General features: G+C 34.8%; 1 protein-coding gene across 3 annotated transcripts in view; it reads left to right on the top strand.

The window, feature by feature from the left end:
* Positions 1–545: 545 nt before the first annotated feature.
* The window catches only part of Ptp36E (protein tyrosine phosphatase 36E), a 481,316-nt gene continuing 454,174 nt past the window's right edge, over positions 546–27,687 (top strand). For 2 of the 3 annotated variants that reach the window (XM_081742484.1, XM_081742482.1), the window contains exons 1-3: positions 546–1,031; positions 9,460–9,619; positions 19,183–19,300. In XM_081742484.1, coding sequence (XP_081598610.1) covers positions 9,520–9,619; positions 19,183–19,300 — 218 coding nt within the window. In that variant the 5' untranslated portion in view covers positions 546–1,031; positions 9,460–9,519. The remainder of the gene's footprint in view (positions 1,032–9,459; positions 9,620–19,182; positions 19,301–27,687) is intronic. The other variant, XM_081742483.1, reaches the window with a different exon arrangement.

Genomic DNA, 27,687 nt, shown 5'->3' with positions numbered 1-27,687 from the left:
TGGAGCAAAATAATGAAATATCAAGTTGCCATACTGCATACATGTCTTTACAAATTTCTGCTTACAGCTACGCAATACACACACACACACACACACACACACACACACACACACACACACACACACACACACACACACACACACACACACACACACACACACACACACACACACACACACACACACACACACACACACACACACACACACACACACACACACACCTCCAAAAAATCATTATCTGGTATTCCGATTGTCGCGAACTAAGGGGATCATTCTGTACCAATCTTCGCAAACTTCTGCGTACAACGACACAACGTACAAAAAGCGAAAAAAAAAAATCATTGTAGATCTATACCGATTATCACAAACGAAACTCAAATGTTGCGTTGCGTTGGCGAAAATCGTCACTGAATATGACCGAAGTCTTTGAAATATATAGCTAGAACTTTATAGAGTCGATTGTTTTCATAGGAAAAAAAAAATATTCCGGCAATCCTCCCTGGCAATACTGTTTCCTCGTTTGCCATTGGTTGAACAGCAATGCTTTGATGATGTAATAAGCAGCGTCTGCTTCAAGTGTGATGTAAACACAAACAGGTGGTCATTGTTTTTATTTGGTAATGTGTGTAACTGTATTAAACGGAAGAAGGAGCATTTAAAAAGACATTACTACATCGTAAATTCTAATGGGAGATTGTGAACATTTGGAAGTTTCATGTTACAAGAGTGATTTCCTTTTCTCTGTCTTTCTCTCTCAAAAGTATTATTGCGAAACACAATCTTTGAGAGTTCAGTGACAGTAGTTCAGCGAACACGATTTGATCAATGAAGGAATTCCAGGGCATGTGTGTGTCATGCAGATACGTTCACTTCTTTGTTTTCAAAAAGTAAATAAAACGTTGCAGCTCATTATAAGTAAGTATTATTGTGTTACTGTTCGAATGGTTTCTATGACAATGTTGTGGATATAATAGGGAATTTTATTTCATAGATTTAATTAGCAATTGAAGACTGATTTTCAAGCTCAGGTAATAATTTTGATATTCTTAAAGCAGCTTTTAATCTTATCACATATGCATTTTACAGTCTCTTGCTTCAGCATTTGGTCGTAGAGCTAGTAATTTAAGCGAACTTATTAGCATTCTGCTCAACATTCATGGGGTATCTTTCTGTATCACGATAACTTCCATAAAATAATGCAGTTGTAATGAAATTTGGCAGGTATTTTCCTCCAACATTAAGAAATAAGCCTATTGTGTACAATTGACATTAAATGAAATGAAATTAAAAATGATTTCCTTTTAGTTTAACGTCACATGATTATGTCTTTTAGGCTAAAGGAGACGAAACACATTAGATCAATGAGAGCAAGGTTGGTATAAGTCAAGAGTAAAGGGTACAGTCAACTCCATGTTTTAAGTTTGCATATATACAAAATATGATAGTAAAGCAATTTCCCGGTCTAAATTCTGCAAAAACTATTTGATTTCATGTAATATGATGTATATTTTCTTTAAGATTTGCCAAGGAGAAAGTGGCAGAAAGCTGTAATTTGGGTGTTGCACCATACATATAGGGCTAATACAGAAAGAAAATTTTTGCATGATAAGCTGGAAAAATTACTTTTGATAAATTTATGTTATGTAATGTAGACAATCCGTTTTCCAGGTACAACAGGAGTTATGATACAGTTCACGTGGTTTAAGTGCTGAAGAGTAAAAGAATATATGACTGTTCAGGGAATGGAATGGGTAATGGTCAACGCATCGCTACAGTAATCTTGAGGCCTAGATTCAAATCTTAGTCCAGTCGTAAAAAATTTGCAAAGATCTTTCCAGATTTCCCCATTGCATGAGATCAAAATTGGTCAAGGATGAAATGAGGCATTGGCCCCAACATTATGAACATACACAATAAATTTTGCAAATGTTGTTCGATTTTTATGAAAAATAATGTGCGTTTTATATGAGTCTTAAGATTTAACCTTATTATTTACATTTCAAATGAAGCAAGAGACAAGGATGTGAATTCATCCTATTTATATAAAAATACATATTCCCTAGAAATTATTAATTTTCATGAAATATCAGTAGAGATGGAAGGACTCGATAAAGAAACGGCTTTTTTGAAAAAAAAATAAGTTTTTTTTCTGCTTCGGTTTTTTGTTTGGTCAATTTTGGGCTGTTTTCAAAATTCTGCTCTAAATTGATAAAGTAGACTTTGTTTCACTTCTCTACAACACAAAAACTCGTTTAATTAGTGTTTGATGCAGATTATAATATAAAACATCGAAAATGAACAATAAATTTCGAAAAGATTTTTCAAATATTTTAATTCTTAACATATTTACATTATGAATCGCAAAGGATTAACCAATGTATATAATATTTTTTTAACCTCTTATATACAAAAGTAAGTACTTTTTTAAAAAAAGAAAAAAAGCATACACTAATAACTAGCAAAATTGTATGTTGTGTATTTACTTCAAAATATCCCATGCTCTCTTTTTGAACCAAAGTAAAATTAGAACATAAGAGGAGTACATTTGTATGATACTCTTATTGGCTACACATCAAAAGCTTCGTTTTTTGGTGGTTCTGTACATTCTTCAAAATTTTACAGTGAAGTTTCAACTTTCATATACATCGTATGAATATCTAAAACGAATTTTCCATCCATTGATCACATACGTAATAATGTTACCACCTATCAGGTGCTTCGGACCTACAAAATTGGGAAAGTACCGATTTTTTTTTTCATGGATCCTATTCGTAATATACTATTCATCTGAGCGTATAGTTTCCTAGGCTCTAGAATATAGGCTACAGGGTATTTGAAAACAACACCGACAACGTCTGGGAGGTGATTCCTGACATCCAAGATAAGGCAAAAAGTACAGACCAACCTGAGTGCACAAATGCTTCCTTTCGGAGTTATAGGCTATCGAAAACATGAAAAAATAAACTTTAAAGGTTCATAGCTACAAAACTGTGGGATCTACCGTAGTCGGGTCAAGACTTCACGTAGGAACTAATATGCGTGCTATCCAAACATACGAGGCGCATCCAGAAAGTAAGATTCTCACGCGTCCCATAGCTAAGAAACGGTACGTTGCGCGAAGCGACTACGTGTACGTGAGAGAGTAAGGTCCTAGCATGGCACATGGCAGTACCACAGGATTTTGAAACATGGAAATTAGGATACAGTACGTACTAGTTGCTAAGTGAGTCTTGACACGACTACAGTAGATCCCATAGTTTTGGAGCTATAGACCTTTAAAGTTCACTTTTTCATGTTTTCGAGAGCCTATAACTCCGAAAGGAAACGTTTGTACACCCAGGTTAGTCTATACTTTTTGTCTTATGTTGGTATCAGGAATCATCTCCCAAACGTTGTCGCTGTTGTTTTTGGAACACCCTGTATAACCATCATCACCCAGTCCTGAAGATTTCTGAATTTTTAATAAGAGTAATTCAGCATATCATTACGAAACTCTCCTCTCTCTCTTGTTTTTTTTTTTTTTTTAACTGATTGTAATAGGGTTGGCTGGTATAAACCAGCTGGTTTTTCAAAAAAAAAAAAAAAAAAGTTTAAACCAAAAAACGAAAAATGTTCGTAAAAATGTAACTATTCGTAAAATCTTGATGAACACACTTTTGTGGATTATCACGTTTCATTCCCATATATTATTCGTACTATATTCAGACCTAAATTCCCCATTCTTTACTTAAAGAGATTATATTCCAAAAGCAACTTTTTTTATGTAACTTTTTGGATGTTTCTTTTGTGATTTTTTTAATAGTTTGTTATTGTTATGCAACCAAAGGAAAATTCTAAACATTGTTTCGTTTTAATAATGTTTACTATTGATAAAATACATCGAAATGCCGTACTTTTTTAGGGAGGGGGTCATACAAACCCCACGAGAGGCAATTAACAAGAATCTTTGGTAATTATTTATGTATAAATGGGTCAGAGCCAAAGTGGACTCAAATAATTCGTATCTTGATTCACTTTTCTTATTGATATGCAAAGTAAGTCGTTATATTTCTTTAACTTGGACTAATAAAAGTTGTAGTGAACTGACTTGGACTAAATTAGTTCTTCTGCACTCTGTAGTACTTTGAAATTGTCCATATGTAATTCTGTATGATGGTTCCACTTGTGCAATTGTTTATCTTTTTGTCCTTTTGTCCTAATGACTTTTGACGATTATATTAACAAATGTGCAAAGATCAGTCAACGTATTTTTATCAGGAGTCCTTCGTGAGTGAGCCGGCAGACGTATCGCATTTGTGGCCAATTAGTCCCGGTTTCGAGTTCAAATGGAAGACAATTTCTCTTGGATGTAAGCCGAGAAGCGGTTTGGATTCCGCTTTAAGCTTATGTGACCCCTTCCAGCATAACTCGGTTGTTGCATACTAACACCAAGGCGAAACAAGCTTATTTCTGTCCATATGTGATATAAATACATAGAGCAAATTATTTAAACCAAAAAAACATGTTTTTTTTTTTTCAATAAAAACCATGGATTTTGCCAATCCTCGATTGTAATAAATATCTCTTCTGTCAACCTTCTGTACAACCCTCTCAAACATTCTATTAGCAAGATTGATCCCACATGCAGATAAAATTATTAGAGATTATCAGTGCGCATTTAGGAGAAATCGATCAACTATTGACCAGATATTTACCATTCGGCAAATACTCGAAAAGAAATGGCAATATAATACTCCAGTACATCAACTATTTATTGATTTTAGAAAGACATACGACTCGGTTAGGAGGGAAACATTATACAACATTCTTACAAAATTTGGAATACCGAAAAAGCTAGTTAGATTAATTAAAAGGTATTTAAATGAATTCCAGAGAAAAGTCCGAGTGGGAAAATTCTTGTCCGCGTCGAGAATGGCCCTGAATCAAGGAAATGCGTTTTCTTCATTATTTTTCAGCTTTGTTCTGGAGTGCGCTATAAGGAAAATCAAAGATAGCAACCATGGCCTAGAGCTGAATGGTATTCACCAGGTTATGGCGTATGCTGATGATGTAAATCTGATAGAGGATGATATAAAAACAATCGAAAGAAATGCAGAGGCCTTACTAAACGCTTGCAGCGACATTGGTTTAGAAGTAAATGCAGGGAATACTAAATACATGAAAGTTCACCGGAATCGTAATACAGCAAATTATGGATGCATCAAAATATCAAATAATGCTTTCGACAAAGTAGATACTTTCAAATATCTAGGATCAATATTTACAAACCAAAATCATATCCATGAAGAAATAAATGTCGACTGAAAGCAGTGAATTCGTGTTATTATTCAGTTCAAAATATTTTGTCGTTGGGAATTCTTTCGAGGAATTTAAAGCTTAAATTATATAAAAGGATAATCGTGCATGTTGTGCTTCATGGTTGTGAAATATGGTCGCTTACGCTGAAGGAAAAACGCAAACTGAAAGTATTTGAGAATAAAATCGTGAGGCGAATATTTGAACCCAAGAGAAACGGGACTGGGGAATAGCGGAAACTTGATAACGAAGAACTGCATAATTTATAAGGTTTATCAAACATCGTTAGGATCATCAAGTCTAGGAGGCTCAGGTGGACACGGCATGTAGCCAGGATGGAAGAAGGTAGGAACGCTTTCCAAGTTTTAACTGGAAATTCAATCGGAAAACGTTCATTAGGAAGACCTAGGTGGAGATGGGAGAACAATATTAAGATGGATCTCTCAGAAATAGGAATACAAAGTAGAAATTGGGTCGAATTGGCTAAGAACAGAAGTCAATGGATAGCTTTCGTGAACGCGGCATTGAACCTACGGATTCCTTAGGCCATATATATATATATATATAGAGAGAGAGAGCATTCGGTTCAATAGGCCACATAAGTTATGTCAAGCACAACTGCACAACAAACATGAGTGAGTGGTTAGCTTTTGCGCTTCTATCGGGAAGTCCGGGACTCAACCACGCATTCGACCATTCTGACCAAAGTTTTTCTTAATTCCATCTGTGAATGTAGAGATAGTGCGTGTACTGTGATCCTGGCCGATTTGCTTTCTTACTATTTTTAAATTATTATTACTAATTACCAGCAGTGACGGATTTACGAAGGGGGTTAGGGTTGGGAGGATGTCTTTTGGATTGAAACCTGTACCGCGAAATTATGAAATTTCTAAAACAAACGAAATATTAGTTATGCCTTTACTCATAAACTTCAAACTCCCCTCAAATAAAAATGAGAAATTTTTTGAAAACTTAACATTAATAAGAAAAACTCCTCCCAAAATACTTTTCTAAATGCGCCACTGATTATCAGTATAAAATGATCTTCAAGGTTGTATCCGGAAGATTATTGCTGAATATACAAACGAAACGAAATACTAGTTATGCCTGTACTCACAAACTTCAATCTCCTCTCAAATAAAAATTAGAGATTTTTAGAAAAAAGAAACACTAATCAGAGAAACCCCTTCCGAAATACTTTTGCAATTCAGCTACTGATTATTTCTATAAAATGGTATTGAAGGTTGTATCCGAAAGACTATTGCTAAATCATTGCACAGCTATAGTATAACAGAAATGTGGAAGTATGCTCTGACGGGTATATTGAAAAACATAAGTTTAACTGTGTGCTAGAAGCTAGAGTATTAAGCTTTAAGAAATGAAATACAGATGACTAAAAATAAAATGATCTAGAGAATCAAAAAATGTCGATAACTCAAAAGTTAAAATAAAGTTAAATAGCCTCTAAAGCTGCCCTCAAATACTACGTATTTTTTGTTCACTTCAATTCATAAAACATGTGCTCCATTCATCATGATGGTGAATTCCACAGTGAAATGTAGCATTTAGGTCATGAAATCTTATTTAACCATAGAATATACTGTAAGAAAGCTATGTAGGAAGAAAAATCATGAAAATGAAAAAAAAGCAAAAATTTCCGTTTTTTCCCCAAAAAGCCAGCTTTTTATGTAAAAAAAAAAAAAAAAAAAAATCGATTCAAAAGAGCCGGCTTTTTTGCATTTCTAAATATGACGCATGCTTTCTTCGAGGCTTCTTATTGAAGTCTGTTCCGCGGGCTTGACATCAGTGTGAGGCGAGGCAAAGCTGAAAGATTTAATTTCAGTTACTTTTTCTGTTCTTAAACAGTTAAGTACACAAGTAAATCATAAAACAAAAAAATCAGTTTAAAATTATTACATGTAAAGAATTGTGCACTAAAGTAAACATTTTGCGATATGTATATTAGTGTATGTGTTAGAAAATCACTATATTCCCAACTTTTTCTCAGTACTTTTAAAGACGTTATTATGATTGTCGTAAACCTATTCCTGTGTCATATTCTGCATAAATACGTAAGTATTCATTAAGAATAACATTGAAAAGAAGAAAGATTAGAATTTACAATTTGGATTTTTTAAGGAATCTAACCTATATGATAATTGAGCTAACAGTTCAACGTAAGATTTAAATAAAATGTGCTCCACCGAATATGGAAGTAGAACTACATGTTGACATTTGGTTATTGAACAGCCCGAGAACATAATGCCGTTTTTTTTTTTTTTTTTTTTTTTTAAGCTGAATTGGAATCTTTACTTTAATAACTCTTTTTATTATTTCTCTCAGTGATTAAGCGAAGCGATAATTATAATGAATATAAAGGAGTGATTTTGATTGAGAATAATGTGTAGTAGTTTCCATTGTACATACTTTGCTTTAAACATACTTAAATCTGATTTAAACTACTCACTGAGCAAAACAATACATTTATTGCAAGAAATATTAAGTGTAACAGTTTCACCAACTATCATCAGACACTATCTGATGAAGCTAAAGTGGATAGTTGATGAAACTTACACATTTATATATGTGTATACAGGGTGTTTCAAAACAACACCGACAACGTTTGGAAGGTGATTCCTGACACCAAGATAAGACTAAAAGTATAGACCAACCTGGGTGCACAAATGCTTCCTTTCGGTTTTCTAGGTTGCCGAAAACACGATAAAATGAACTTTAAAGGTTCATAGCTCCAAAACTATGGGACCTACCGTAGTCGGGTCAAGACTTTGCTTAGGAACTAATATGTGCCATATCCAAATATCCAAGTTTCAGAATCCTAAGGTACTTACAAAACAATTTTTATAGAGGGAGTTCGGCTACGGGCATATAATTTGAAGTACTCACCAACTATCTCTATAAATATGGTTGCGGAAGTACCGCAGGATTCTGAAAATTGGATATTTGGATAGGGCACATACTAGTTCCCAAGTGAAGTCAAGATTCGACTATGGTAGGTCCCATAGTTTTGGAGCTATGGACCTTTAAAGTTCATTTTTTCGTGTTTTCGGCAGCCTATAACTCCGAAAGGAAGCATTTGTGCACCCAGGTTGGTCTACACCTTTCGTCTTATCTTGGTGTCAGGAATCAGCTCCCAAACGTCGGTGTTGTTTTGAAATATTTATATTACAATAAACGTATTGTTTTGCTCAGCGAGTAGTTTAAATCAGATGTAAATGTGTAATAATATATAAAGTTTACCCCTCCCCACAAGAAAGAGGCAACTGGGTTTTTCTCTCGAGAAAACATCTCGTCGGAATCTTCAATCTAGATAGTATCTTTACGCTGTAAAGATAAATACTGCACTACTTAGTTATCGTATCGTAGGAATCTATTTGTAACAAAGTCGAAATCAGTTAGTGGAATTTATGATCACTTATCAATTCATGAGGAAATGAAGATTATACTTGAATTTTTAATATTTTGAAAGTGTTGTTTGCAGAATTTGCCTTAAATTTTCATGTTTTCTTATAGTTCAACATAGTTCACTTTTTATTTTAGTTTATCGTTAATAAAAATAATGCAAGTTTTGAGTCGAAAAGGACATCGTACTCCTATTATATATTATTGTATTCAGAAAACGATGGAAGAAGCACTGTTTTTAAAGAGAAGTTTTGATGCAGATCAAAAGATGTAATAGGCCTATTCATTAGAAAATAGAAAATCAATCGTTTTTAAGAAAAGGATGAGAAATGAATGAATGAAATATAATGTAAACTGTGTCACTAAACGTTAAAATTCATTGTTGCTTAGACCAAAATTGTTATTTGTTCGTTCACTTTTTGAAGGAGAATCAATTCCCTTTTCTCATGATTGTCAGACCTCCATGCTGGTTTAGCGGCTAGCGCGTGCGCCTTTGGTGCACGTGGTTCGAGATTCGATTCCCAGTTTAAGATTTACAAATTCACACACACACACACACAGAAGATAATTTAACAATAATTCACTTTTATTAATCATGTGTCACCTTCAGACTAAAAGGCATAATCGTCGGAAGTTAAACTAAAAATTTAATTTCATTTTCTTTTTTCTAAATGATTGTCAGACAATGTATTACATACAAGCAAAATGTTACGTATATGTGTTGAATTTTTTTATTTTCAGATGAAATAAAGAATTGTCAATGTTTTAAGCCGATGAAGTTTTGTCTGAAAATACTTTACAATGGAAGGATACACGGAATACATTGAAAATGTTGTACCTCATTTCGTTGAAAATAATAAAAGCTTGCAGCTCTTTGGACACAATATTTCAGCTTCGAATGGTAAGTGAATAGAATATTTATATATACGATTATACTATATATTGTACTTACTATCATGTGTATATATACTAACCTTCGACAAGTTGGGGACTTCGCCCCTACACCTTGCATTTGTTCGACTTACACCCTCGTGCTTCTCATATCCAAACACCTCTGGTCTTAAGAAATTTTGAGATATGGGCATCCTATTATAACAATTGCAACATCCACCCTTTTTCTTCCCTTCTAAGGAAAAAAAAAATCTGAAGCATGTCTTGAATTAACATGTTTCTACTCTTCAGTGATTTTGAGATATGGCCATGTTATTTTAGAAAATACAACCATCATCCTTTTTTCTTCCTTTGTGGGGAAAGTTTTAAAAGACACTTAAAACATATTTAATTATTTTAAATAATGAAAAGTCTTAAGTACCAATTTCATGTATCTAACCTTAACAAATTTCGAGATATGACCATCTTATTTTAACAGTTGCAACCTTCACTGTTTTTTTTCTTTCTTTCTTTCTCTGTAGGAAAAATATCAAAAAACACTGGAAGACGTCTCTATTTTAAATTAGAAGCCCATATACTAAATTCCATGTCTTTAACGTTCAGAGTTTCGGTAATATGGCCATTTTAAGATAAATTGCCACCTATAGTTTCTCCACTTACCCATCGAATTTCTAAAAGTCCATCCTTAATGGAACATTACATAACCGATCCTATGCTCTGTCTAAATTTCTAGCTTAAGCGGTTTGGCCTGGGCGTTGATCTATCAGTCAGTCAGTCAGGACTTATTTTTATATATAGAGATATGCATAGCGTGGGCCATTTACCTTGATACGCTCTTGTAACTTCTAATGGAAAAAAAAAAAAAAAAACCTCAAATTTTGTACCATGCAAATACCAGTAGGGAGACGCTATTTGGCATACTCGGTGATACCTCAAGTTTAACAATGTGCCTAACTCAACATAAAATTATTTTTTCAAATGTCACTAAATTTGGTTATTACATATTTAAAATCTACGTGTTAAACAAAAAGTACAATGTTACATTTATTATTCAGTGTTGCAAACTGAAGTTGGCACAATATCACAAACATCCAAATTGTGGTGAGATCTACAGCAATAATGTCGCAGATGAGACAGATGGGGCAGTGCAGATCCAAAGTACTTTGGTGTCTAATACTATAATCATGATATTACGAATTTCGAATGAATAGGAACAAAGTTAGAAGAGACTGAAAATTTGACTTTTTTCAAAAGCCTTTATTTCGAAAAACTTTAGATACGTACAGATGCTTCTCAATAGATGTGAAATGTCATTTACAGCAATTTGATATGTCAAACCATTCTGGAGATATGCCCGAGAACTTATTGTAGTTACATCTACTAAAAGTACTGTTGTAACGTTATAGAAGCAAAGTAAATCAAAATTGTTTTAAAAAGTTACCACAAACACACTTTTAACCAATATATCAGATTTTTTCATTTTTTTCATATCTTCCGAATAGTTTAAGATACCAAATTGCAGTAAACGGCTTTATGTCCATTGAAAACCATGTACGCAGTTCAATGTAATAGATATCTAAACACTTTTTCAAAATAAAGTTCTTAGAAGAAAGTCAAATTGTCAATTCCTTGTAACTTTATTTTACTTGTTCGAAATATGTCATGTGACGACTATAGTACTCAGTATTAAGGTATTTTGGATGTGCAATACTTCGTCCATTTCACTTGCTTTATTAGTGTTGGAGAACAGGAAAATTGGTTGTTTTTCGATGTTTGTGATACTGTAGCATCCTTAGTTTACAACACTGCATGACAAGTGTGGCGTTGTATGTTTTCGTTTCACATGTAGGTTTGAAATATGTAATAACCTGACGGAGTGCCATTTGAAAAAAATACAACTTTATGTTGGGTTGGCAACACTGATAACCTTGTGGTTTTGCAGATGTGCCAAACAATGCTCCCCTGTCGATATTTGTATCGTACAAAATTTCAGCGTTCTTTGCTCATTAGTTTAAGCTACAAAGGCGTATCAAGATAAATGGTCCACCCTGTATATGCATGATAAAATCAAAAGTTAGTTACATGATAGTTTTGAGTCTCTAAAGTTCTGTAGGTTCTAAATAGATGCTTAGCTTGTAATGTACCGTGTTTAGTAACATAACCTTTAATCACAATTCTATGGTCTGTTGTTTACTTTAATAATAATATACTTATCTATTACTATCATATTGTTACAATTTATATATATATATATATATATATATATATATATATATATATATATATATATATATATTCCTCATTATAACTAATTATCAGAAAGATTATTGTACACTTGTATTATTGTTTACTTCATATATTTACTTGAATTCACATTTTATAGATGTGAGTACTACAAGGATCATTTCTTCTTTCCTTTCTGAATATATCATTATATTTCACCAATTTGTTCATTTGAGTTTTTTTTTTCTTCATTATTCCAACTTTATACGTGGTTTAATAGTTTGAATATTTGAAACCTGAAGTAATACGCATGAAATAGATTTTGGGAAAGGAAATATACTTTTGTTTGAAAATTGTGATGAATATTATTGTATGCTAATTTTTTAGCTTTATGGATTCTTTCTCCAGAACATTTTATGATATAAGTATTTGTAAATCTTTTTTTCTACATTCTTGATGAATAAAACATGTAACCACTAATGGGAGAATAGTAAGAGTTGTAAAGATGAAAACTTTTTTTTTTTTTTTTTTTTTTTATGATCATAACATGTAATTCGCTTTTATAGTTCTAGAAGTACACATGTGTACTTTGCTAGCAACGTAGTTTCACATTCTTTGAGAGATTACTGCTACAAATTCTGCTTGTACCGATGATCTTACGTGAATCAAACAATAAAAATGAATTAATATTACTTCTATGACATCTACAAGTTAGTGAAATGAATATTTACATTAAATAATATATTTAATATGAACAGCACCACCATATTCGAAAAATAACTAGATATTTCCTTTGAAACTTTGTCAGCTACTTATTAGAACTTTTTCGAAATGATAAATTTGATTGTGGGAGAAATTTTGTAGTGACTACATAGACAAATACGTGGATTTTTTTTCAATTATGTGTGTGATTTTTGTAATAATATGTGTTAATCACAATCTTTATCTAAATTTCCTTCGTCCGTGCTCAACTGAGGATTATTTGTTCTTATGTAAAATGCTTCAAATACATTTCTCTCAAATCTATGATCCCATCCTATATTGTATCTGTACTTCTCGTATGTCATGTTTTATAGTGTTACGGTACTTAGCTAGACCTGACATGGTTGCGCTGCCTTCCCTAGTTCTCAGTATTACCCCTTGATTCAGGTGCCTGTTTCAGTCTCTATGATATGCACAGAAACAAAGAGATACAATCCAGTCTCAATCTATATCTTTTGTCATCTTTTCACTACTCTTGATTTAATGCATGCAAGCAGAGTAAACTCGATCTGCAAATAAAAGGCAAGGGACTCGTACGATACCGGCTACATGTTGGATGATCGGAACTAAGTAACTCCAATTATCCTTTAGGATATCCAGATAATGGTAGGGTGGGTTGAGAATGCTAACCATACACAAAATTATTACACTGTTATATTGTAGAACACGACTGGACACATTATACGAACACACACACACACAAATAAATAAATAAAAATGCATTAATAAAAATAATAATTGCCGAACGAGAGGCCTGACCATATGTTTTTCTTCTTTTGTACACTCCATTACGATTTTATCTCTCTTTCTAGATTTATATTTAAGTCGAATGTCTAATGTAGTAACCGGGCTGATTACGAAGTCTGAAAAAAAAAAAAAAAAGTTTAATCAAGATCGGGGAAGTTTCACTAAAGTTATCGTGAATCATACACTCACAAACAAAGGGGACCCGTCATAAGGGGCCCAATGGGGCCGGCTCTCTCATCGTTTTTGCATTAACATAGAAAAATGTATGTATCTTAAGTTACCCTGCTAGTATTGTTGCTATAATTTCCCTTTAAACCAAACACAATAGTTCTGACTCCTTCAGATCAGTTTTTTCATGTACTGCTTATGCTTATGGGCACGCTATTCACGCAATCAGTACAAAATAAAGGGGGAAAAGGGCCTGAGCTGTTTCAGTGTGGACTTAGTATCGTCTTGCATTGTCTCGTGTGGCGAACAATTTCAAAACCCAGCTTGAATGTAGGTGGCATGGGCCAAGAATCGTAGACCCTCATCACACGATTGCACCCGACCCTTCCGAACGAAAAGGTTTGAAGTTTGCTTGTTGCCAAAATTCGCTTTGTCTGTAGAGGTTGTTGATCACGCACTTTCAGTTGTTTTGTCCTTTGATCTTGCTCTCTTGTCTTACTTCCGTTGAAGGGATTCAGAATCAATCGCGTGTCCATCCTAAGTTTAGATGTGCGTTTGTGCTATTTTTTCCCACCTGTGTTTTCGTGTGGTTTTGCGAAAAATGAATAAAGTAAGCGTGTTGTTAGGAAGTATTACGCGCGTTTTCAATAGTGAATCCTCAGAACTTTTCCACTTTTAAACATTCCTTCCCGGAAAATGACTTAACAGTTGTATCCCGTTTCTATGTGATACTGAACAAAGAAAAGCTTGAATCCGAATTATCGGCCGCATACAGCAATGATATTCTTTACGAAATTAATAACATCAGTGATTTATTACTATTTCTGCGTGACAATGACTTAACAGATACATTTTCTGAGGTGTCAAAACTGGTGCACATAGTATTGACAACAGCTGTACCTACAGCAGTCAGAACGTTGTTTCAGTACCTTAAAAAGGGTGAACACAAAAATGATCGAGAAATTCTCCAGTCTTAAGCATAGAAGAGCAGAGTATATGCACAGAGAATTAGGTGAGTAGCATTTATTACAGAAAACATTTTATGTTATGTTGTTGCCCTATGATTATACTTAATGTGTTAGTATGATAAATTTTTCTGACTGCAATTTCGACTTTTTTTTAAGCAATTCACGTAATAATCAAATAATAACAATAATATCTTGTAGTAGTAGTAGTAGTAGTAGCAGTGGTGGTGGTGGTAGTAGTAGTAGTAGTTGTTGTTGTTGTCGTTGTTGTAGGTAGTAGTAGTAGTAGTAGTAGTAGTAGTAGTAGTAGTAGTAACAACCATAAAGTATTTGTCTTGAGGTTTGGCCCACCCTACCGTTATTCCACGAGCCGCCACTGTATGCAAATGTGTATTGTATCGAATGGTAGAAGCTCGTCTCCTCCCACTTCAATAAATTTGGTTGTTCTGGAGTGGATACTAGTGTATCTAAAATAGCAAAACATTTCTTGCTCTTTTCCTTATAATGCCCAGAACCTTAAGAATGCAATTTATTTTTAATACGTCTTTTAACTTCTTATATACCTTTAACAAAAATAAAATAACTCACTCCTGAGACATTTCTCAGACAGGACTAAATGCTCTTGTATATCGAATCTTATTAGGATTTTTCGTCGAAATAAAGGGTACAATACACACACACACACACGAAAATGGAAAGAAAAGAAATGGAGAAGAAGAAACAAAAGTAATACAAACTGGGCCATAGAATGCCAAACTGAGTTATCAAAGTAAGAGGTTTACTGAAGCTTTATGGATAAAATCACTCTGTCGATAGCTTTCTTATTTTATACTAAAACAGTGAAGCCAGATATTAATTCTTACATTTTTTATTGTGTTATTATTATTATTATTATTATTATTATTATTATTATTATTATTATTATTATTATTATTATTATTATTATTATTTTACAAGTGAGCATTTGTCTAGTATTTCGCTGAATTTTTATTAAGTGTTTTTTCATCATTCATTGCGAAACTATAGGGACGAATATTCTTGAGAGTTACAGAAACAAATTAACCAAATATAGTTGGATGGAAAATATTTTGTTCTTGTTTTTTGCTAATTGAAATTCGGTGAAATATCTAAGTAAACTGTATCCCGTTCTTTCCTTATACTATCCTCTATTTTCCCTTATATGAACTGCGCAAAAGAATATCTTGTTCAAATAGCATGCAAAGTTTTACGTACAATCTTTAAATAATAGTGCTCAAAACACACAATTGTCTGTTGGAATTTAAATCTCTTACATTTGACTACGGTCTTCAGAAAATCCTAATTAATTTAAAAGTACAATACTTGGAACCCACAAATGTTCACAATAGAATTTAATAGTTCAGTTTATTTAGTTTAAATTCGTAAATAAAATAGACTTGGCTGAATCATACATTACGACAATTTGCGTACGTTGTATACAGATTTCCGCTTAATTATATTTGGAAGTTCACGGAATAGTATTTTACTTTACTTTTTACTTTAAAGATATACTTTTGCTAAATACTTCATTTTTATTATTCACACTTTTAACTGTGTTATTCATGTAAATCCTTTGTCACAAAAATGTGTGAGGAAAATAGATTGATTATAATATATCAACAATGATGATAGTTTTCTGCTTTGTGCAAATCAGTTACTTAGTGATTGTTTTAACAATAAATGGAGTTATTTCTTGTGTTAATTTAAGGTTACTACGGATACAAGAATGGTATTTTTTTTTCCATCTGTAATTAGGTTGGCAAGATGGCGTAGAATGTTCTATACAATGGAGTGTCATGCTCTTCAACTATTTCAATTTAACTTTAACAACAATTTCCATTTTGGACATATTTTAGTGTATTACAATTTTGATAGTGTTTTACATAATTTTTTGTATGTTCTACGCTTCTGCCTTCCTCTTTAATTAACAAACTAGTGTGGAAACAGAATTATTTGAAACAGGCTAATTCGTCCATTTTGGAACGGGCCATCTTATACAATTATAATAATAACAAAACGATTTATAACAATTCTAGTGAAGCAGTCAACTTGGCCTTAGTGCTGTGACTTTTTAATTATAAAATTTCCTGCGAGGGAGATGAATAGAATAGAACATCTGTAATTACGTAATGTGTATGTACCTCTGTGTCTATAAAAATAATGTGAATAATTTGTTTTCTGTCTTCAGAGCATGTTAAGCAGATAAAGTATTAGAAAACATCATCTTGCATGTTTTTGGTTTATATGTATCAGGTGCCAAAGACCTTCATTCGATTTCCAATCAACTTGTCTCCCCAATGGTCCCAAATAGGGGCGGCAGTGAGCGTGTAGGGACGTGACATGAAAAGAGCACAAATTAGTAAATCTGTTGAAAAGAGCACACATTAGTAAATCTGTTGAATGTGATAGCCGCATGAATAGTGCACCTGCAGTAGTGAAATAATCCCATAATATGTATGTGGAAAAATTTATTATTCGGGCATGCTTGCTTTGTGAGTACAAGTTGGTGCCGCGGTGGCTCAGTGTTAGAACACTCACTCTGGTGCGTGGGGTCCTTGGTTCAATCTCAGCTCCCGCCAGGTGAGCATTGTGATTGACAAATACCGTGTGAGTGGATTTTCGCAGGGTTCTCTTTTTTTTCCTCCCACTTCTGTCATTCTACCATTATCACCGTCTTCCTTGGTCTCGATGCATAATTGTGTGGGACGTTGGACTAAATAAATAAAAAATGCAATTCGGGCATAAAGTAGGTACAGCATCTAGGAAAAATGTGTAGAGCATCTGGAGAGAATGCAGTAAATATAAGAACAACGCAGAAGTGGTTCCAGATAATTTTCATCGGGGCAGGAATTTGTGGAGCATAAATCTCGTACAGGATGACTACTAACCATCAACGATTATTCATTAACTTTTAACTACTCTGGTGAAAATAAATTACACTCCTGTGGAATCTGACAGACCTTTCTTTCGCAAATATTAACTTTATTGTTTATCTTGTCTAATTCCACGGCTAAATCAATGTTGTTCTGTATGTTTCTCACTACTAACTTACCAATATAACTCTTTGAACGGTTAAATGCAAATTTATTGAGAAATAACTGCTGTTTGAGAAATATGAGGTAGATAACATTTTTAAATGAAGACAAGGAATGTATTTTCTTCTGGCTTTTTTACAGTTTTCATCTCCAGATATACAATGTAAAGTTGCACTGAAAATAACCGTGTCCTTCTTCTTCCACATCGTCACTGTCATGTATTTCTTCAAAACAGGATTTGTCATAGTAATTGAGTGACTGTTGTCTTCTAATTGATCTTGACTTACCTCACTTTTAGTTTCTTCGTTTGTTTCGTCTTCTATCACCAAGACTCTGAGGAATATCTTTGATATTTAGTCATTATCTTAGCGTTTACAAGTACATAGTAATCTGACATACACACTCCAGCAGATCTTTGTACAATGTCATGAATTTTGTAAAAAGAAATTCGTTTTGATTTGAAAATGTGCTAGTCCGCAGAAGGTAACACCTTCTCTAGAGCAAGTGGCATCTGTTGTGTCGTTTCGAGAGTCTATGTGTAAGGCACAAAATGTATAAAAGCCAAAGATAATATATATATATAATGGGTTTACCATTAACGGCCTTCAATAAAAATAATAACGTTTATACTCTATTGAGGTATCTCAGATCTCAAGTAACTCATATTGCAAAAAGTTACAGTACTTGCTTTTGTTCCTATTAATAAAATGACAATTTACTACAAACTTTAAGGGCAGACAAAAGACCACTATCATCAGTTGAATGCCTTTATATTTAGAAGTGAAAATATGACAGCTGGGGTCTGTGAGACTCCACCAGAGTAGTTACAGGTTAAAAGCACTGATTAAGCAGACCCAAACCAGATTTACCAGGAACTGTAAGAAGGTTTCAGTTTTCAGGTAAGCGATAAAGCGATCTGGCTTATTTATTTTGAATTATCAAGCGTAGAAATGGTCCAAATGGGTGCTTTGTGAAACGACATCAAATAAACAAATTTCAGCGTCTTAGCATATGTTCCTCGCTATTATCTCGTCATAACAAGACTTTTTTATATCAAAATTTAATCTGCGATGAGAAATGGGTGTTGTACTTACATTCCAAGCTGTGAAGGACAACTGACGCCACAAATATTAAAGCCGCTATTGCATCAGAAAAGTTATTGTTTTGTGCTTGGTGGACAGGATCTGGATTTGTCCACTATGAGCTACTACGCGATGGTCAAACAACCAACAGCTACAGCAAGTTAGAAAGTTGCCGATGTACGTCGATAAAGGCAGTCTTCACTGGTAACAGAAGAGGCATTTTCTGTCTAAATGACAATACCCGTTCTCACACCTAGCGATGACCCTGAAGAAAATTTAAAATTTTCGTTGGAAACTCTTACCCTGTTCTCTACACTCATTATATACATATATATCACAACTATCATCTTTTCGTCTTCCTGTATAATCCTATGAGGGACAGATGATTCACAAACAGGAATAATATATATATTTGTGTGTGTGTGTGTGTGTTTGTTTGTGTGTGTATAAGTGTATTAGTTGTGTTGATTTGAATCAAGTAATTATTATAGGCCAATGAATTTAAGACACGATAGATATTTAACTGTAGAAAATATTACCTTACACTGTGACTATGCTTTCCGTTTCTTGTAGATATTCCAGTTGCATATGAACCACCGTGTTGTTATCTAACAGAAGAGTCTTGGACGTGGTTTGGATGCATTCTTTTCAGTTTGTTTCTTTTCATGATTGGAACCTTAAAATATCTTTGGTAAGTGTTATTGTTTGAGCGAATTGTCCTTCATTAACGTAATCAAAATTTCTAATTAGAAAATTGTATGCTTTCTTTTTTTAAAATATTACAAACTGGTACTAAATTGCATATTATGTGATTTAAAAAAAAACTATGGTACGAGGGTTGTATTGATACTTTTGGGTTGCTGTACTCTAATGTTCTTCTACAGCAATTACTTTTGTTGCTTTTCAAAGTACTCCTCCTGCGCAGCAATGCATTGTTTCATGCGATAGAACCACATCTTGAAACTGTTATGCCCCTCCGAAGCTGGTACCTATGAAGTATGCAGTTTATATTCCTTGATGGCTTCTTTTGGAGTGCAAAAGCGCTTTCCACGCAACATGTTCTTGATTATAGAGACGTTCTCGGGATATCAGCCAGGTGAAATCCGACGATAGAGCCGACGTTTCAAGAATTGACATCGTTCTCGTCTTCAGGGCGATTATACTGAGACCAATTCGTGTGTACCAGTTCGTGTGTACTATATAAGAGTATACTATATATACTCCTATATATAGTACACACGAATTGGTCTCAGTATAATCGCCCTGAAGACGAGAACGATGTCAATTCTTGAAACGTGGGCTCTATCGTCGGCCTTCACCTGGCTGATATCCCGAGAACATCTCTATAGTATTCGCCGCCAGGAAAGCTTCAAAATTCTTATGTTTTTGATTGTTGGAAATAAAAAGAAATCCCTGGGGCTAAATCAGGGAAATAAGCCGGATGCGTCATGCTTTCAACGTTTTCCTGTCCAGAAAATCACTTGTGGCAGGTGCTGTGTGCGAGCCGGTATTGTCGTGATGCAGAATGATTCGATGGTTGGGGTTGGAGTGTCTGCTCTCATTCAGTACTTCTGGTAGACATATGGTTGTGTACCATTGTGCATTGACTGTTCTACGATTCTCCAATGGGACTGTTCATCGCGGAACACTCACGGGAGATTGTTGCTTTGTTTTCGGTTCGTATGCATAAATCCACGTTTCATCACATGTTACGATGTTAAACACCAAATTAGATGATCTAGACTTGAACCGTTTTGTGATAGCTTTGCACCACTTCACACGGGCGTCTTTTTGTGCTTGAGTTAAATTGTGTGGGATCCAACGATCGGAAAGCTTTTTCACACTTAAATGGTCATGCAATATTGTTTGTATTTGGCTCGTGCCAATGCCTAAGGTCTCTTAAGTCACATGTCGATCATTGTTAATTAATTCACTTATAACTTTAATGTATTTGGGCACAATGGCTATCGTTGGACGACCTGCACGATCCTTATCACTCAGGCTGACCCGACCACATCTGAATTCCTGAAACCACCTGTAAATTGTCATCTGCGATTGGGCTTCATCAGGAAAAGTAACAGTCATCCGACGAGCACACACTTGCTGTGTTAACCCTTGACGAAAATCGTAATAAATCATGGCACGGAAGTGCTTTCTCGTCAGGTCCGTTTTTGATGACGACCACCTCACTTCAAACTGATGCCCTGCAACGACAAAGATTCCGAATTACATACTTCTTTGCATTTAGAGTGAACAAAGATGACAGTTTATAATTACAATAAAATCTAACATATTACATTGTTTCCAGTACGTGATTCCCGAAACTCAGTGCAACCTTCGTAAAGAATCTGAGGAACGATATTTTCGAAAATATTGTTGACTATCGCTTAGTATACCGTCGGCAAAGAAAGTAGTAGTAGGAGGATGATTTCAACTTATTTCTTCCGTGAAAGAACAATTAATTATGTTTCGTGCGTTCAAGACAATATCGATATATTTTAAAAGATATATTTAAGTCTACAATTTTACCTCAATTTTAACATTTATTCCTTATCATAACAAGTAATCTAATACTAAAACTGTACATGTTTGGTAATAATAAAGTGTAAGAAAGCACATAAATGGGATATTTAATATAGGGCTGCCATTTTAGCAGCTGTTAGGAAATACGTACGTACAAATGCTGAAAACAAAATTCTACTTCAAAATATAAAAATAAAGTCTGACTTATTATAAACTTATTAACTTATAATTCAGAATATATGTTCCACGTTCGTCTTTGTACATATGAGGACCCTTTTGCTGTTACTAGTAAAAAACTAATTTCTCATAAATTGAAAATACACTGAAGAATTCTTATGAAATAACTTCTAAAATACAAGAAAATTATTTAGCTAAATATGAAAATAAAATTTTGTAGTAATTAGGTTAATCTTTATTCACAGCAAATTATTCATGGGCATTTTAAAAGAAAAAGAAAGTTTGCAATGAACTTCTAGTAGCAACTGATTTGAATTAATTCTCAATTGTATTAATAGTTGTCGCTGCAGTCAGTTTTCAATAGTTATGTAATTATCAAGTTTTCAATAAAATAAATTTTACATTTTCTTACAAGGTTTGCTTAGGTGGTTACACACTTATCAATTGTTATTTTCTGTACATGCAATGTTAATATGCATATCAAATCAAAAATGTCATAATAGCTTTGGATGCTTTCTATACATATTATAACATACACCACTACTTTACTCTAATATTGGCCCGTACATATGTAGAAATTTCTTGTGATGTTCATATTCTATAATTCACATTTCACTATTTATATTAATAATGGTCGTATTATTTATAACAGTTATTCTAAAATACAATCTAACCATCTTTTCTGGGCCTCTAAGCATGCATATGTACCAGAATCAAGATAGGAAGGTAATCAAGTCTAAATATTTATGGGAATTAGTTTTGTAAACACTAGCAAAGAACAATTCTAAATAAAATAAAAGTATCCATTGAACTGTATTTGTTCCACTAATATTTACGTGCTGTGAATATACAGTGAGTACACACTGAATTGCGACCACCCCTCCATACAAGAAAGTGTAGCCAGCAGCCGAGCTGATTACATGACCATCCCGACTGGTAATATTGCAGAGAAATAACACACTCGGGGGTACATGTTGGCAGACTGTTATAATGGGAGGTGGGTAGAATTTAACCGCATTTTAATAGGGCTTGATTGTGGGTACCCGATCAATAGGGACATCAATAACTCAGGCAGCAATACTTGTCGGATGCGCCCGTTCCTGTGTAGTGAAGGTGTACAAAGAATGGGAAGAAATGAGGTAACAGTCTCCAAGAGACGGAACTGCAGGGGCGTACAGAAGTTTAAACGTGGGGCGAGCGTCGCGTCAACAGCTCGGGACAGCCAAACGAACCATCAGTGTCCAGGAATTGCGTGAACAATACAATGGTGATGCACAACACACATATCCCACGCAACTATACAGCGTACACTGGCACGCATGCAGTTCAACAGACGACACATTCGTCACCCACTCCTTACGACTCGTCACCGCAGACGTTGTCGCGCTCGGGCACAGGAAAACGCTAATTGAAACATAGATGATTGGAAAAGGATGTGTTGGTACGATAAATCACGGTTTGTGCTACTCTTCTCGGACGGACGTGTGCACGTAGCGCCACAGCACGAAGCCATGGATCCCTCGTACATGGTGTGTGTTGTACAAGCAGTTGGGGGTCGTATGCTTTGGGGATGCTTCTGTTGGCATGGATAGGGACTGTTGATGTATATGGACCACAGCGAGACATCAGTTGTGTACCTGCAGATATTAGAGAATTACGTACACCCTACAATGCAATCTTCTACCCACACGAAGACGGCATTTTCCAGGGCGACAGTGCACGGTGCCACCAAGCCAGGACTCTACTTGCTTGGCTTAAGGAACATTCCACGGAGCTGCGGCGTATGAATTGGCCCCTTAAGTCACTGAATCTTAATCATGTGGAACATTTATGGGATGCTGCGGAACGAGCTCTTCGCACCATGATTTCTGCACCAACATCTGTGGGTTCATTGTGAGATGTCATCAGGAATATATGGTGTCAGATCATCAACTACCAGAATCCATGTCACGCCGTATTCAGGCCGTCCTCTGAGCAAAAGTATACCAACAAAGTATTAGGAGGTGGTCGGAATTCAGTGAGCACTCAGTGGATGTGCAATAATAAGTATTATTTCATCGGAACAAAACTGGTTTGATGAATTTTGTCAATACCATAAATTTGGGGTCACTGAATGGAAAAAATAAAATTCCATTTTTATTCATCAAGACTCTTTCATTCTGCTAAAATATTAATAATTGAGATATGTAATAAAATATTGTGCGATTTCCTGACCGTGAAACTCGTTAACTACATCTTTTAAACATAACTTGCAAATCCAACTTGAGAAAATAAATTAAACAAAATAATTTCAAAACAACATTGTTAATATTTATAATGCACATTATTATTTAAGAATATCGGGACATTGCATGGTGAGTTTGGCCTTTGTGGACATAAATAAGCATGATAACACCGTGGCGATCCCTCAAAATACTGAGCACTACATTTCCAAATGACTGCCTTACTTTTGTTTTCTTTGGAAGCGAGGAAGATATGTTTCCATTGTTTATTCATTGCCTTCGTTTCTAAATCGCAGTGGTACATTCAGCATTCATACATGATAGTTAGTGGAAAGAAATCGGCTGGCAGAGCATCAACATTTCTCGAGAATTGTTACGTCTGTTCCCTTGACCAGAATATGAGGAGCTTCGGAACCCATTGGACGGGCAATTTTTCACATGCACATTATTGTGATGTTGACGTCCTGCATAGTCTTGTTTAATTATACGTAATCTGTGAGCACCAGAGTTTGTACTTGCGCGATAATGTTTTAATCCTCAATGATCGATAGCTTCATTTCGTGGTTCGTGTTCGACGCATGTTTGTCTACATTTAAAGAATCTCACCCACTTTACCGCTGATTGATATACTGGTGCGTTCTCTTCATACACATTCACCATTTCAAACTAACTTTAGCGTTCAAGTGTAAAACTGAACCATCGGACGAAACACGTCTTTCTGCAGAGGTAGTCGTCTTAAATTTGCTCCTCTAGCAGCGTTTAGCAGTAATAGACAAATGATTTTCACTACATATGAAAGCCTAAAGAAGAGAAAATTCCAGACTCCTTTATTTGAAAGGATAGTGCAAATTTTATGACCTCTCCTAGTGTACATATATGACGATCGTGGATGGTCTTAACTATTTTCTACAAGCGTCTGTCTTAGTCAAGATACATGCAACACAGCAGATGTTTCACAGCTATTTTGCTGAGCTTAAATTTTCTTGGTCTATTTTGGCCAAAGTATAAGATTAGCATATGTCAGCATTTATGGACATATCCGTATTTTGTGAGTAAAAATTTTTATGGTAGTCTAGTGTTTTTTGAACATATTGTCATACTTAAATATTTAAATGGTTAAAGCCAGGCACACCATGATTTTATTTCTTATTATTGGGCCTATTATGTGCTTCCAGGCCAACATCTCAGCTAGGTAAGGGGGACAGGTCATTCTAAGTACATGTGTGTATGCATTTTGACACTACCGTAGCAAGACATATGAAAAAACGCAGATGCTTTTCTGTTCCTTAATTTCTCTTTCCCTATCTTAGGTAATACATGTGCAATAAATCAGATGCTTTACAGCTCTTTTTCTGTTCTTTATTTTTTCTTTTTTTATCGATAAGACATACGTAACAAAGATGATGTTTGACACCCAGTTTCGGTTCTGTAATACTTCTTCTTCTTCTTCTTCTTCTATTTATCTATGTGATGAAGTGAATATAGAAAAAGCTTCTAGTGCTTCTTCTTTAGTGTTGTGTGGTAATATTTTCATTACTATCTGGTAAGTAATACACATAGTAACAAATGTACATGCATCTCAGAAATGGTCAGTATTTTATTCTTACATCAACTGTGTTGTGAATGAGATATTCGTATTCTGTGCATCAAAACACCGTATGCCTTTAAAACAAGGAAAAAAAAAATCTTACTTTCCGTCCTTGTAATAACGTATAACAATTACAGTTTCAAGACTTCCCTTGTCCTTTTTTCAGTGTGGCTGAGAAGCTGCATTGCTAAAGTTACGACATGTTTATTTTCAGCTAATGACCTTAGTTTAAAAATGCCAATTCATGTGCATATTTGTGCAAGATACTTGAAAAAAAAAATCAAGATTAGAGTATGGTGTAGTTATTTGGAGTAGCATAGGTATAGCACTGTCAAACAAAATTGAGTCAGTCAAAAAATGTTTTATTAGGCTACTACGCCATAAAATGAATAGAGATTACTACTCACGTAGTTATGAATACTGGAATCAATTTAGGGAATTACAGCCATTAAATGACAGGAGAAAACTTATTAAAAGAGATTTTGTTAAGAAAATACTAGACAATACATATCATAATGAATATTGCTTGCATAATAAGTATGAGTACCAATGTATAATGCGAGATATAGATTAATTTTAAGAAGAATGACCAATTTTTTAAATTTAGTTTAATTTATTTTTATCAGTACAGAATCATGAATTGCAGAGCTTGACAAATATTATTTCTAATATTTTTGACAATGTATCTATTTTGAGAGTAGAAATATTTGGTATTGACAGTTATTACTCGTATAGTATTGTATTTTATTATTATGTTTTATTGTTTCAGTAAGTAGGTTACATTGTATGCAATATGTGTTTATTTTTGTCTGATAAGGTGCTGTATTTTTGCCGTTAGGCTGTCCATGGGACAGAATATAATAATAATAATAATAATAATAATAATAATAATAATAATAATAATAATAAAATCAAATCTCTTCTGTTCTCTTCTAATTTAGATCTATTCCAATTTAAATTTTCAATTGTTCGTCATCAATTCTTTAAACTTTTTAAGTCATTAGTCTTGTTCGGATGGGTGCCTTTAATATGCGTATATACTTTCTTTATTTCTATTAATATCGTTTTTTATATAAATGTACTTTTAATTTTTATGTGTATGCATGTAATTTTACCGTGTATGTATATCATTTTCCGCATGTAATCATTATGCATGTACCTAGTTATATCATAAATACTGTCACAAGTTTGAATGTGAATAACACAGAGAGTATTAACACCAAGGCAATTTATTTTGGTCGTGCTGTACACCTGACGCACGAATCATTTTTCGAAATGTTCCGTCTTGGCCTTGATGCAGGCACGAAGTCTGTTCGGCTACTGGTCAATGGCATTACGCACCACGTCCATGGGAAAATTGTTCACTGCTCGGGTCAAGGATTGTTTCAGACTGTCGACAGATGGATGCCGTTTATGGCAGACCTTTGCCTGCCTAAAGGACTGCTCAAAGTTTGTAGTCCAGCGGGTTAAGGTCGGGGCTGCTAGAAGGCCAATCAGCGGTAGAAATGAAGTCGGAGACGTTCCGTGCCAGCCAGTCCTGGGTTGTTTCCGCTTTGTGGCCTGGAGCGGAATCGTGCTGGAAGGTCCACCTTTCTCCAGGGAACATGGTAGCAGACAGTGGTTTCACTATAATTGTTAACACTATGTCCTGGTTCTCCTTGGCAGATGTTTTAACACCTTGTTCGCAAAATGCAGCTGCGTTGTGCCTGAGTAGCTCACTCCCCACCAAACCATCACTGAGGTAGGATGATGTGCTCTCTGTACCCTTGGAGCTGCCTCAACAGCTGCAGTAGATGACATGGCATACACACGGTCATTTTGGGCGTTGTAGGTCTGCTCAATTTTGAACACCTTTTCGTCAGTGAACAGAATCTTTCTGTGCAGATTGTTGGCGTAACGGTGCAACAGTCTCTTTGATTTAAGGGCCCTCTGCGACATTCATGTTTGGGTCAGAAAGTGATCAGTCCGCCTCTTATCCGCCCGTAAATGTAGGTCACTCCTGAGCACACGAAACATGGATTTTTTGCTGATGTTCATCTCAGCAGCCATCACACTTTGTGTTCGAACAGGATTTCTTCGAATTCTTGCTGCGACTGCTTTCTGGACGTGCGGGGTTCGTACCGCTCGTGGTCTGCCACTCCTTGTTCGGTCAGCTGCCGTTCCAGTCTCGATGTATTGCTGTATGGCGCGATACACGAATCTCTGGCTGATTTGTAGGGGTTTCAAGAGGTTGAAAATCTCACCTGCTGTCTTCCCGACCTTGTGTAGTGCAATTTCTGCTACAAGATTTTCGTAATCGCCCCACTCCATCAGAACTCAGTACAATATCAACGTTTGTCATGAACAGTCAAACACACACTACATGCATCTTCCGCTTTATAGACAGATGGCAGCACTGTGCCACTCCGGATGCCTACAGCGCCACTCCAAACTTTGTGACAGTATTTATGGTATAACTAGGTATTTTTTAAATTACAGATACTACATGTTTGTTTCTTTATTTTTATATTCATTTATCATGGTGTATTTAGCATGTGTGTATGTAATTTTTCCGCATGTAATCTTTAT

This window comes from Thermobia domestica, chromosome 16 (assembly GCF_964235325.1).
Source record: "Thermobia domestica chromosome 16, izTheDome1.hap1.1, whole genome shotgun sequence".
NCBI lineage: Eukaryota > Metazoa > Arthropoda > Insecta > Zygentoma > Lepismatidae > Thermobia > Thermobia domestica.
The sequence above is the reverse complement of the archived record's forward strand: the minus strand, read 5'-3'. Positions and strand labels throughout refer to the sequence as shown.